This window comes from Nuphar pumila, chromosome 8, assembly GCF_984573655.1.
Source record: "Nuphar pumila chromosome 8, dmNupPumi1.hap1.1, whole genome shotgun sequence".
In the NCBI taxonomy this organism is placed as follows: Eukaryota; Viridiplantae; Streptophyta; class Magnoliopsida; order Nymphaeales; family Nymphaeaceae; genus Nuphar; species Nuphar pumila.
The window spans coordinates 126,516,416-126,528,835 of NC_143256.1; the positions used below are offsets into that span (position 1 = coordinate 126,516,416).

General features: G+C 36.3%; 1 protein-coding gene across 5 annotated transcripts in view; it reads left to right on the forward strand.

Moving 5' to 3' along the window:
- LOC149830673 (cysteine synthase-like) overlaps positions 1–12,420 on the forward strand; it is a 52,096-nt gene that overhangs the window by 16,149 nt on the left and 23,527 nt on the right. For 4 of the 5 annotated variants that reach the window (XR_016433915.1, XM_090016682.1, XM_090016684.1 and 1 more), the window contains exons 8-10: positions 11,033–11,112; positions 11,483–11,542; positions 11,903–11,983. Coding sequence is in view for 4 of the 5 variants with exons in the window: in XM_090016682.1 (XP_089872808.1) it covers positions 11,033–11,112; positions 11,483–11,542; positions 11,903–11,983 (221 nt within the window). In the remaining variant the exon portion in view is untranslated. The remainder of the gene's footprint in view (positions 1–11,032; positions 11,113–11,482; positions 11,543–11,902; positions 11,984–12,420) is intronic. The other variant, XM_090016685.1, reaches the window with a different exon arrangement.

A 12,420-nucleotide genomic window follows, 5' to 3' on the forward strand; every position in this document is an offset into this window, starting at 1 on the left:
GGATTTAAACTCTTCATGCATGACATCTATCCACTTTTGAGAATTAGAACTATATATAGCTTGCTGAAAGTTAATTGGATCATCTTCCTTTAAGTTAGTATCACCCTTATGTTCTTGAAAAAAACAATATAATTATCTGGAATTGTCCTCTCTAATGGATTTTTTTAATGACATTTGTTCTTGAGTTACTTGAGGTATTTTTTAAGGTTGTTAAGTTTGTACTCCAGGAGTAAAAGCTTGATTTTGGATAGGGAGATCTTGAATATTGTTTTGTTATGGATTTGTTTGAATAATGCCAGAAATTGAAATATGATAAAAATAGATTCTTCTTTAAAATCAATATATTTTACTTTATCACCTCCCCCAAACTCAGCATCCTTAAAAAAACAAACATTTTCCGTCTCAAAAAAGGATTTATACAAAAGGGTCATAAAATTTATAACTCCTAGATCTTTTAGAACATCCAACAAAATAGCAGCTAACCGTTCTTGAGTCAAGTTTCCTTTCATGTGGCCTATATGGCCTAGCCTCAGCTTGACATCCCCAAATATAAAAATATTTCATATTAGGCTTTTTGTGTATTTACATTTCATATGAGGTTTTGATTACTGTTTTAGTTGGTACTCTGTTCAATACATAAGTTGCAGTCTTTAGTGCCTTCTCAGAGGGGTTTTGGTAAAGTAGAATGACAAATTATACTCCTTACCATATCCTTTAAGGTCATGTTTCGTCTCTCAGCAACATCATTCATGCTACAAGTGCCTGATATGATGTATTGAGGGACAATACCACATTCTTCTAGGAATTTAGCAAATGGTTCCGGACATTGTTCACCTGATCCATCATATCTACCATAGTATTCACCTCCACAATCAGATCTGACGGCTTTAATCATTTTGCCAAGTTGGGTTTCAACTTCAGACTTCAATGATTTGAACACGTTCAGTGACTTAGACTTTCATTAATCAAGAACGTGAATAGTCGTCTCTGAATGTAATAAAATATTGTTGACCATTCCAAGAAGCCGTAGGGAATGACCCATATTCGTATAAATAAGTTCTAAGACATCTGTTCTTTTGTTGGCACCTATTTTCCTTATATTTGTTCGTTTTCATTTTATGCACTCAACACAAACCTGAAAGTCGGTGAAATCAAGGGAATCAAGAATTTCACTTGTCATAAGCCTTTCAATTCTTTGTTTAGAAATGTGACCTAAGCACTTGTGCCATAATAAAGCAGAATTCTCATTAGCTAATTTTCGTTTTGTACCACGTGAACTTTAATGTAAGGTTTCATGATATGAGACAACAATATTAAGTAAATATAAGTTATCGACCATGGATAAAGAACCAGTCTCAATAAGATTTGAATTAAAAAACAACTTAAACTGACTATTTTCAAATAAACAAGAATAACTAAATTTGTCTAATGCGAAAATAGAAACCAAATTTCGTCTAAATGACAGTACAATGTATGTTTCTTTCAAATCTAAATAACAACCAATCTTTAATAATAACTAGTGTAAGTTTTATAAAAGATATTTTCAATAAAACGTTTGTGCAAACCGAACACCAAATAATAAAAACCAGCTCACACTAAAGTGAGGTCCGGGTCGGACTCAGGGAACGGGAACGAAATCTAAGTATTTCAAACAATTTCACATCTATATTGCCTTAAAAATAAAAATAAAACAATAAAGTTTAGCACACAAGCGCGAAAACCTATTACAAGATGTTCGAGCAAAAAGAACAATTAATACAACCCAATTAAAAGTGGCCTAAGGCCCTACTTAACTAAAAAAAAAGACAAAAAAAAAGCAAGGGAAAACGCCTTTGCTCGAGAACCACGATCCTTATATGCGGATGTCGGGAATCTTGGTGCGTCCACCTCAATACCAACCACCTAATCTTGCTTCTTGCTCACGGCAACCACCTGCACAAATACAACCACACAACCAAAACGATGAACTATACACAACTATGTTAGTGAAAAACAAAGAAATAAGAGCATTAAATATAAAATAAAAGAAACAAAAAGAATCTAGACACATATCTCAATGTGATTTTGTTGGTTTCTGAACTAAAACAGAGTGTCCTTTGTTCCAGGACATGACACTCACTAAAAAGTTCACAAAACAATACTTAAAAACTGCAAAAAATGATAATTTTGCCCTACGCGATTTAGAGAATCGCCTGTTCTGGACATATTATCGTAAAACAGCAAGACATGCAAGTAAACGACGTTGAATCTTAATAAAATTTTGCAAAAAATGTTTCTGACACACTCAGGAATCCAACGCAATTTACGAAATTAAAAAACTCCATAAAAAGTTTCATAAAATGATGATGACAAACAGAAAAACATAAAATCGATAAACAGGAAATTTCTGGATAGAATTTGGGAAAACAGCGCGACAGTCTGCTAAATGGATTCAGATTCTGACAAAAATTTGCAAAAATAAACTAGATGCATCCATAGACCTAACCCAATTGACGAAATTGAAGAATACATCTGAAATATTCAGATATGCACAAAACAATATAAAAAAAAATAAACTAGAAACTAACTACTATACATATTGTGATAACTCGACACATGCTCTCATTATCTTTCTAAAAAAAAATAAATTCTAACTAATAAACTGAACAAAAAGAAAATTAATTAATCTGCAAAATATCAGAAACAAATAAAATAAAATAAGAAAATGCAAAAAATAAAAGAGAACTCCTACAATGCAACCGACGGCTAGGATTGGGCGATGGACCGGCTGCCCCTCCTCTGTCTGGCAACTCCCGGAAGCACAGGGGGAGGGCCGGATTGGCCCTACCTCCATCTGGGCGCAGCCAAACGGTGCGAGGAGGGTTGTTCGCCAGCGCCCTGACGCCGAACGAGAAAGGGGGGGAATCCGACCCTCATTGAAGCTGATGAGAGATCCCTCCTCGTTACCTGTGCAGGTACCCGATGGTGCCTGCGCAAAAGACCAGACAACGTCCGACAAGCTGCCCAATGTCATTCGGTGGCCTATGGTCACCGAAGGGGCATACACCGATCTCAGCAAACCCCAACCTATACTGTCGGCTACAGTGAAAATAAAAAAATTATATATATATATATATCAAGGTTTTAAAACCCGTGACTCGGAACTCGACTCGTTCTTTATTGACTCGTGACTAGGCGGGTCGACTCGGTGACTCGGACCGGGTTTTGTTAACTTTTGATTTTAAAAGAAAAACAATATATAAATTGTCAGTCCATGGGAAAAATGTATTATTCAGTACAAGAGTGATTCATCACGCCAACACCTTCATAGCCCTTGGGAACTACATGATCCCAATGGCACTGGTATCCTGTGTGATTATGGATTGCAGTCACTTGGATCATGCAATATACAGAGAATGGCAGGTCGAGTTAAGAGATTCATTATTTTGGACAAACAAAGAACACATAATGGAGTTGGACAGATTTTCTGCACCATGCATCACCTTGAAAGAATTCAATGCTATTAGCAGCTCGAAAGAAGATAGAATAAAATTTTCAATGCCTAAGATTAGAGGTTAGGAAAAGTGAAATTGCTGCAGGCCTTAGATTCATGATGCCCAGCTCTTAAATAAAAAAGATTCCAATTAGACAAAGGGAGAAACAAAGACAGATGATGTTGGTAAAATGGTCCAGAAGCTGCACTGAATGTTACAGACTAGGGAAAACTATAAACTATCATTTACAAGAACATAAAGTGGAAAACTAAAAGTTGCCTTGGACCTCTAGTGGTCCACGAAAGGGTGGTGATGGGCAATGTTAGTTATAGAGGCAGAGTTTTTTTATGAAGTTGTATCATCATGTATGTAAAGTAATATGTGATATTCAGATAAGGAATCCTTAGGTCCTAACTCTCCAATCTCCATGTGTCTTGAAAGAAATCTCTGCTTTTAGATGCATAGAATTCTTTGTTAATTAGGTTTATAGACTAGAATGCTTTGTTGTTTGATTTATATACTATAACAGTTATTTGTTCAAAAAGATCTTTCCTGACAGTCCATGGGAAAGATGTATTATTCAGTACAAAAGTGAATATGTGTGTGTGAAATACCCAAAAAATCAAATTTCAAACATCCCAGAACTCGCCCGAGTCAGGCCGAGTCAAGCCGAGTCAAGCCGAGTCAGGCCGAGTCAGGCCGAGTCAAGCCGAGTCAGCAGCCGAGTTTTCGCAGCCCGAGTTAAGCTTGCCGGGTTGACTCGCTGGAGGGCCGAGCCGAGTCGAGTCAGCCGAGTCACCGAGTTGACTCGGTGAGTTTTAAAACACTTATATATATATATATATATATATATATATATATAAACGGTGAAATGAAATGGGGATCTTCGAAACACGAGCTTTGATTAACAAGAGCAAGTGTCAAGAATGACACTAAAGCATAACCCTTAAAAAGGGTATAACTGGAAACAAAATAAAAATAAAAATGTATTCTTTATTGATATGAAAAACCAATTGCTTAAGAAGCATTGGAGTAAAATACAAGAGGGGCTGCACCCCTTTATATACACAGCTGAAAGAGGACTCAATAGAGCTGTTGGGCACAGTCCAACAGCTCTATTTAGAGCTGTTGGAATGTGTCAGTCCAACAGCTCTATTAAGAGCTGTTGGACTGTGTCAGTCCAACAGCTCTATTGCTAGTCAAGTCTGGACAGGACTTGACTAGCAACAGTCATTCTAGTTCAAACTGAACTAGATGACATAAAGACAAAAAATAAAAATAAAGGAAAAAAATACAGAAAAGAAAGAAATTAAAATGTATTTATATATATATATAATAATATAATATTATTATATATACATATATGTACAGTTTTACATTTTAACACTCTCCCTCAAACTTACGGTACAATGAGCGAAAGTTTGTCTAAGAGAAAGTGAAATCGGGGAGCAGCGAGAGGCTTTGTAAAGAGGTCTGCTAACTGATATTCTGAAGTGACATATGGCAGATCAATTATCCCGTGTAGATATTCCTCTCTGACGTAGTGACAATCCATTTCGATGTGTTTGGTGCGTTCGTGGAATGTTCTGTTACTGGCAATGTAGATCGCACTTTTGTTGTCACAACACATTTGTGAAGCCTTTGTTGCTTCAACTCCCATGTCAGCAAGCAGTCGTCGGAGCCAAACTACTTCCATGGTCGTGGTTGCCATGGCTCTGTATTCAGCTTCGGTGGATGAGAGAGATACCTTCTGCTGCTTTTTACACCTCCACGAGATTAATGATTCCCCTAAAAAGACACAAAAGCCAGTGGTTGAGTGTCTGTTATTGGGATCACCTCCCCAATCAGCATCAGTATATGCAATTAAATCAAGAGAAGAGGAGGAAGATAAGAAAAGTCCTCGTGAAAGAGAGGACTTGATGTATCTGATAATACGCATGACTGCTCCCATATGAACAGAAGTAGGAGCATGTTGAAATTGACTTGCTGTATGAACAACATGTGCTATATCTGGTCTGGTAATGGATAGATAGGAAAGTGCCCCGACAAGCTGTCTGTAAGGAGTAGGGTCTGCAAGAAGTTCTCCATCATCAATCTTCATTTTAACATTAACAACTTCTGGAGTGTCAACTTTCTTATCATCAGTAATACCAGACCTGAAAACAATATCAAAAGCAAATTTAGTCTGAGATAATAAATATCCTCTAGGAGAATAAGCAACTTCAATGCCTAAAAAATATCTTAACAAGCCCAAATCAGTCATTTCAAAATGAGATTTAAGAAGTGTTTTGATTGTTTCAACTCCCTGTTTATCGCTTCCGGTGATGATCATATCATCCACATAGAGAAGAAGCACAATGATCCCTGCATCAGAATTCTTAATAAACAAAGCAGTGTCAGTTAAACAGAATTGAAAACCAATATCAATCATAACACGACTAAACCTATCATACCAAGCTTTTGGTGCTTGTTTAAGTCCATAAAGAGCTTTTTCTAAGCGAAGGACTTTACCCTTAGGAATACTTAGACCAGGAGGGGGTTCCATATATACTTCTTCAACTAGCTTTCCATTTAAAAAAGCATTTTTGACATCCATTTGAAAAATAGACCATTTTTTGATAGAAGCTAAGGCAATTAAGGTTCGGACAGTAGTCATACGAGCCACCGGAGCAAAGGTTTCTTCATAATCAATCCCATATTCTTGGGCATAACCTTTGGCTACTAAACGGGCTTTATATCTTTCAAGAGTACCATCACTCTTGGTTTTAATTTTATAAACCCATCGACATCCTATAGTTTTCTTCCCTGGAGGAAGATCTTGAATATTCCATGTAGAAGCCTTTTCAAGTGCATCTAATTCAACTTTCATGGCTTCTATCCATTTGATATCATTTTTTGCTTGAAAATATGTGGATGGTTTTTCATATGAGTGAATTAATGCGATAACTGCCCTATATGTGGGTGAGAAAGACTCGTATGATACAAACTTTTCTGGAGGCCTCGAGATTCGGGATGATTGTCTAGTTGGAATGTTAGAATATTTCTCAAGTGCACATGGAGTATTAGACTCTTGTCGCCTGGAATATTGAATACTAGTATCTCTATGAACTTCTTCATTTTCAACATTAAGATCAATAATTCTTGGATCATCATCAAAGTTACAATCAAGGTCATATTCATCAGATGTTGATGTTAGATCTAGCAAAAAGGAGTACTCAGTGACGTCTTTTAATTTTCTAAAATCAAAGAAGCTCTCCTTTTCAAGAAAGGAAACATTTCTAGACACATATAGTTTATTATTTTTGAAGTCAAAACATCTATAACCTTTCTGGTTTTCAGCATATCCTAAAAAGGCACAGGGAATCGCACGAGGGGAAAGTTTATCATTTTTGTCAGTAAATATGAAACATTTGCACCCAAATATTCTTAATCTAGAGTAGTCTGGAGAAATGTTCATAAGTTTTTCAATGGGAGTGATATTTTGTAACGAAGAAGATGGCATCCTATTAATGAGATAGGTGGCAGTTAAGGCAGCTTCTGCCCAAAAGTCTTTAGGGACTTGATTTGCTATTAATAAAGTTCTAGTGGTTTCTATAATATGGCGATGTTTTCGTTCTGCCAGTCCATTTTGTTGAGGTGTATAAGGACAAGATCTTTGATGTGTGATGCCATGCAATTTAAGATAATTTTGAAAATCTGTGGATAAAAACTCTCCCCCTGAATCTGTGCGAAAAATAGTAATATCATTTTGAAATTTGTTTTTAACCATATTATGAAAAGTTTGAAAGTATGAAAATACTTCAGACTTATGTTTGAGAAAGTACATCCACGTATGTCGGGAGAAATCATCGACAAAAATAACATAGTAAACAAATCCTCCTTTAGAAATTACTGGTGCAGGACCCCAAACATCCGAGTGTATTAATTCAAGTGGTCTTGAAGAGAAAAAGGTTCTGTTCTGAAATGGTAATCTTTTCATTTTGCCGAGAATACAATCTTTACAATCAAATGATTCAGAGTTACAAAATTTCCCTAGATTTGGAAAATGTTGGATTTTGGCTATATGTGGGTGACCAAGTCTCTTATGCCACAGTTTCAACTCTATTTTTTGAATATTATAACAAAAAGCTTTCTTCGGCATTTCCAAAAAATCCATGTAATAGAGTCCTCCTTCTCTATGGCCTTCCCCAATCAGCTTGCCTGACTGGCGATCCTGTACCCAACAACCATGAGAAGAAAAAGAAATATTACACCCATAATCAGAAATTTGAGATACAGATAAAAGATTTAAATTTAATTTGGGAACATGTCTAATTTCTGGAATAAAAAATTTTTTTTGTTTTATAAATTTTTTCAAAATCTCCTATTCCTTCTATTTCAAGAGAAGTCCCATCAGCAGTAAAGACCTTTGACACACTTGTTTTATTTTTAACACATTTGGATAGACTTTGATTATTTGGGGTCATATGAAAAGATGCACCAGAGTCAAGAAGCCAAGAAATTTTACTTAAATCAGAAAAAGATGAGGCTGCTGCGCCGGTTGAAGCTTCAGATGAGGAAGAGGCACCTTTGATGAGAGGCTGAAGGATCTCTATTAGTTGGGCCAGGGAAACTGGTGCATCCTGATCTTTAGGCTCCGATCCAGCAATTGCAGCTCTTTTTTCTCTCAGCTCCTTAAGTTTGGGACATTGTGGCCTGTAGTGTCCCGGTTCATGACAGTGATGACAAATAACTTTCTTCTTATCATAGTCACCATTTTGTCGGTTAAAGTGAGGAGGCCTATATGATCGAACATGATTCCCTGGTCTAGACACGGCTAAAACGAAATCATCTTCAATTTTTAAAGAACCTTTCCGGAGACGATTTTCTTCCATTGTTAACTCTTCAATAGTTTCAACAATAGAAGGAATTTTTCCCCGGTGAAGTAGGGCCGATTTAGTGGTTTCAAATTCCGGCCTTAATCCAGTGATAAACTGGTAAAAATGTTCAACATCGAGTTGTTTCTGACGAAGCTCGATGTCTTCGGCACAATGCCACTTTGGTTCTAAAAGGGAAAGTTCTTCCCAAAGTTCGGACAACCCATTGTAATATTCACGAATAGTTTTGTCTCCTTGTGTCATCATTCGAACTTTTTCTTGGAGGTTGCACACGTGTGCAATATCTTTAAGGGAATACATATTCTTAAGGTATTCCCATGCCTTATCGGCATGATCAAATTTGGCAAGACTTGAGCATTTTTTAATGTCAACGCTATTGATAAGCCATGACATTATCTTCGCATGAGATATTCTCCATTCTTTCCATTTCTTCTCGTATGAGGCAATAGCCTTGATTTTCTCTTCTTCCGATAGAGGGACGTCTTTATCTCCCTCCTTTTTAGTAAGAGATAGCTTAGGTTCCGAATCGGAACCATCCACAATCCCCCATAAGCCTTTTCCCCATATATGGTGCTTCATGATTGAAGCCCATGTTACATAGTTCGTATCGCTTAGTTTCATAGGCATGATGGTGACTTTATCATTGTCATCCATCGATTACAAGGAGAGAAATAATAGGGATAGAAGAGAAACAAGAAGGAAAATGAGAAAGAAAGAAAAAAAAACAATACAACAAGATGTGAAATCTTCTCCAATGAAGTGATAAAACACTTCTCTTCAAGTGGCGAACACTTTTGCAAACGGGCACGGAAACCGAGGCAGATTTTCCTCAAGATTTAGTACTTCCGCGGCTCTGATACCATGAAATGAAATGGGGATCTTCGAAACACGAGCTTTGATTAACAAGAGCAAGTGTCAAGAATGACACTAAAGCATAACCCTTAAAAAGGGTATAACTGGAAACAAAATAAAAATAAAAATGTATTCTTTATTGATATGAAAAACCAATTGCTTAAGAAGCATTGGAGTAAAATACAAGAGGGGCTGCACCCCTTTATATACACAGCTGAAAGAGGACTCAATAGAGCTGTTGGGCACAGTCCAACAGCTCTATTTAGAGCTGTTGGAATGTGTCAGTCCAACAGCTCTATTAAGAGCTGTTGGACTGTGTCAGTCCAACAGCTCTATTGCTAGTCAAGTCTGGACAGGACTTGACTAGCAACAGTCATTCTAGTTCAAACTGAACTAGATGACATAAAGACAAAAAATAAAAATAAAGGAAAAAAATACAGAAAAGAAAGAAATTAAAATGTATTTATATATATATATATATAATAATATAATATTATTATATATACATATATGTACAGTTTTACATTTTAACAAACGGACCCTAATGTCGGCAGTCAAAGGGGAAAACCGAATCCGATGGGATTCCGATGACAAAAAAAATGGCAAAAACAAATATTTTAGCAATTTAACAAGAACAAGAGGCTATGATACCAGTTGTGGGATCCGTATTAGGGAAATCATCTTTCTCGATCCTTAAATTTGTTTATGCTAAATCATTGAAAAGATTAGAAATAAACAAATAAAACATAATAAGGAAGTGTACTCGAATCCATTGTTGCACCGATAGATCTTGATAGGTCAGATCTTTCAAAACCTCTACATGTGACATTTTCTTCTTCTCCTTCTCTAAACCTAATGAAAGAGGAATAGTTTTCTTTCTTGATAGGAAGGCAAAAGATAATAGCCACTATATATGATTTTGGGGACCATAACCTAATTGTAACTCCCCTATAGTCTTCTTTTTTTAATTCAACCCATCATAAAATCGAAAATTGACATATGAGGGCACATAAGGTATCTAAACATTATTATAACCATACTTTATAAGATGTCATATGGCCCAACCATATAAGATCACTTTAAATGGGCCTTCACCTTAGACAACTTATAATGACCGATTAATTACATATGTAGGCCCACATAAAATATCTAACACCAAATTGTTTGAACCCCTTGGGTATGTGTTAAGTTGTCATATGCAGTTGCTATCCAAGCTTTGTAATCCTAACTATGCTTTTCATCTGCAATTCCCCTCTGGGATAACTGAACCATAGTTTCTGCCTTCAGTGAATAAATGGTTTTCGGTCTTTTAGAGGTCTAACATTTACTGCCAAATGCCAAGATCGATTTTGAGTAGGTCTTATAGATTGAATTGGTGATTGAACTTTTAACAGAATATGACGAGGTATTATCAGTAATTTGCTATTAGAAAGTCAAAGAGTGGAAACTTTTAGTTGAAAACAGAAGCAGGGGTGAGCAAGTTTTTAGCCAAATGCAAGTCAGAGATGTTAATGATCTAGATGACAGAAGCGGCAATAGACCAATTTATGTGTAGTGCCGAAAAGGATGTTGTACCACACTGATTACATGGGATTGTGCCAAGATTGGAGAAAAGATGTTCCTCATGTTGCTTGTCATGTGATAATCAATTAATGGCAAACCATATGATTTCTTGGGACCTTACTTAAAATGAAGAGAAAAATGCAGTTGTAGATCTGGAAGAATACCTGTTTCTGCGATGTCTTTTATGTGCTAACTATTCCATTTGACTGGTTTCGTTTCTCATTTGAAATTATCAAAGCTCTTCTAATGTTTGCTAAAATGTTTCAGGTCCTCACAAGATCCAAGGAATTGGTGCTGGTTTTATTCCTGGGGTTTTGGACGTCGATCTTATTGATGAGATTATTCAAGTAAGTCTTTCTGTATGCCTCTCTAATTTGATTTATAAGCCTGACATGGATTTTTCCCACCTCAAATCTTATGGTTATTGCTTATATTGATTACTTTTATTATCTTTTAGATGTGAGTGAAAAATAATTAATATTTTCCACCAATATAAACATATTAAGCAAATATCTTTATCATTACATAAATACCTAAATGCTTTTTAAGCGACAGATGATTGCACATGTAATTGTGGTTCTTTTACAAAGAACATTGAATCAGTTCTACATTCTTGTGTTTGAGTAGCAGTCCTGATATGCACCTTCCTTATTGTGCAGTATTGTACTATTCAGATTTGCTTTCTCATTTAGTGTATTTATTGTTTCCATTTCTCAGATATCAAGTGAGGAAGCAATTGAAACCGCCAGGCTGCTTGCTCTTAAAGAAGGTTTGCTGGTGAGTTAATTTCTTGTGCCACAGATTTCGACATTGAACATGTGGTATTGAAGCTTATGCTCTTGGATCTCCAATAATCACTTAACGGAAAATCATGGTTGGCTTCACTCCTTATTGGTGTGATCACTTGGTCTCACCATAAGGTGCAATGCGTGGTTCACATGCAAAACATGAATGAATTCTTGTTATCCATCCTTCAGAGTAGGTGATATGCAGCAAATGTAGTTCTTGATCCTAAGGACAAGCAAATTGCCCATTTTAGCTGCCTAATCTTGTTAGCTACATAAGAGGACTGACCTTGATATCTTGCAGATCATAGTGCAGAAGAAATTATGCTAACTGGTTTATATTCTGAGACAGGTGGGCATATCGTCAGGGGCTGCAGCTGCTGCTGCAATTAGGATTGCCAAGCGGCCAGAAAATACTGGGAAGCTCATAGTTGTAAGTAATGTTTTTCTTTTATTAATTTACAAGTTTCATCTTAGTATTTCATCCATGAACACAACCCTCATCTCATATAATAAGCCTGTCTTTAAAAAAAATTGTTTATGCAGTGTGGATGTGACCATTGTCTTAATTTCTGTTTTTTGATAAAATGGTACTAATTAGTTTTATAACTCGAATGTGCCATGATAAGCTTCTCTCTCTCTCTCTCCACTAGCTATATGCTGAACACATGCAAGTTGAACGTTATTTTGGGCTGCAAAACCATAACCCAATGTGTACTTAATGGTCAATATGTGTGTGTATACGGCACTGCCTTGGAGAGATTTATAAGAGCATCGTGGTGTCGTTTCTCTTACATGGAGTGTGATTCGGCATTTGTGGGCTGGTTTGAGACTGATGGTTCAGAGGGCAGCCATCACCAATCAGCTATA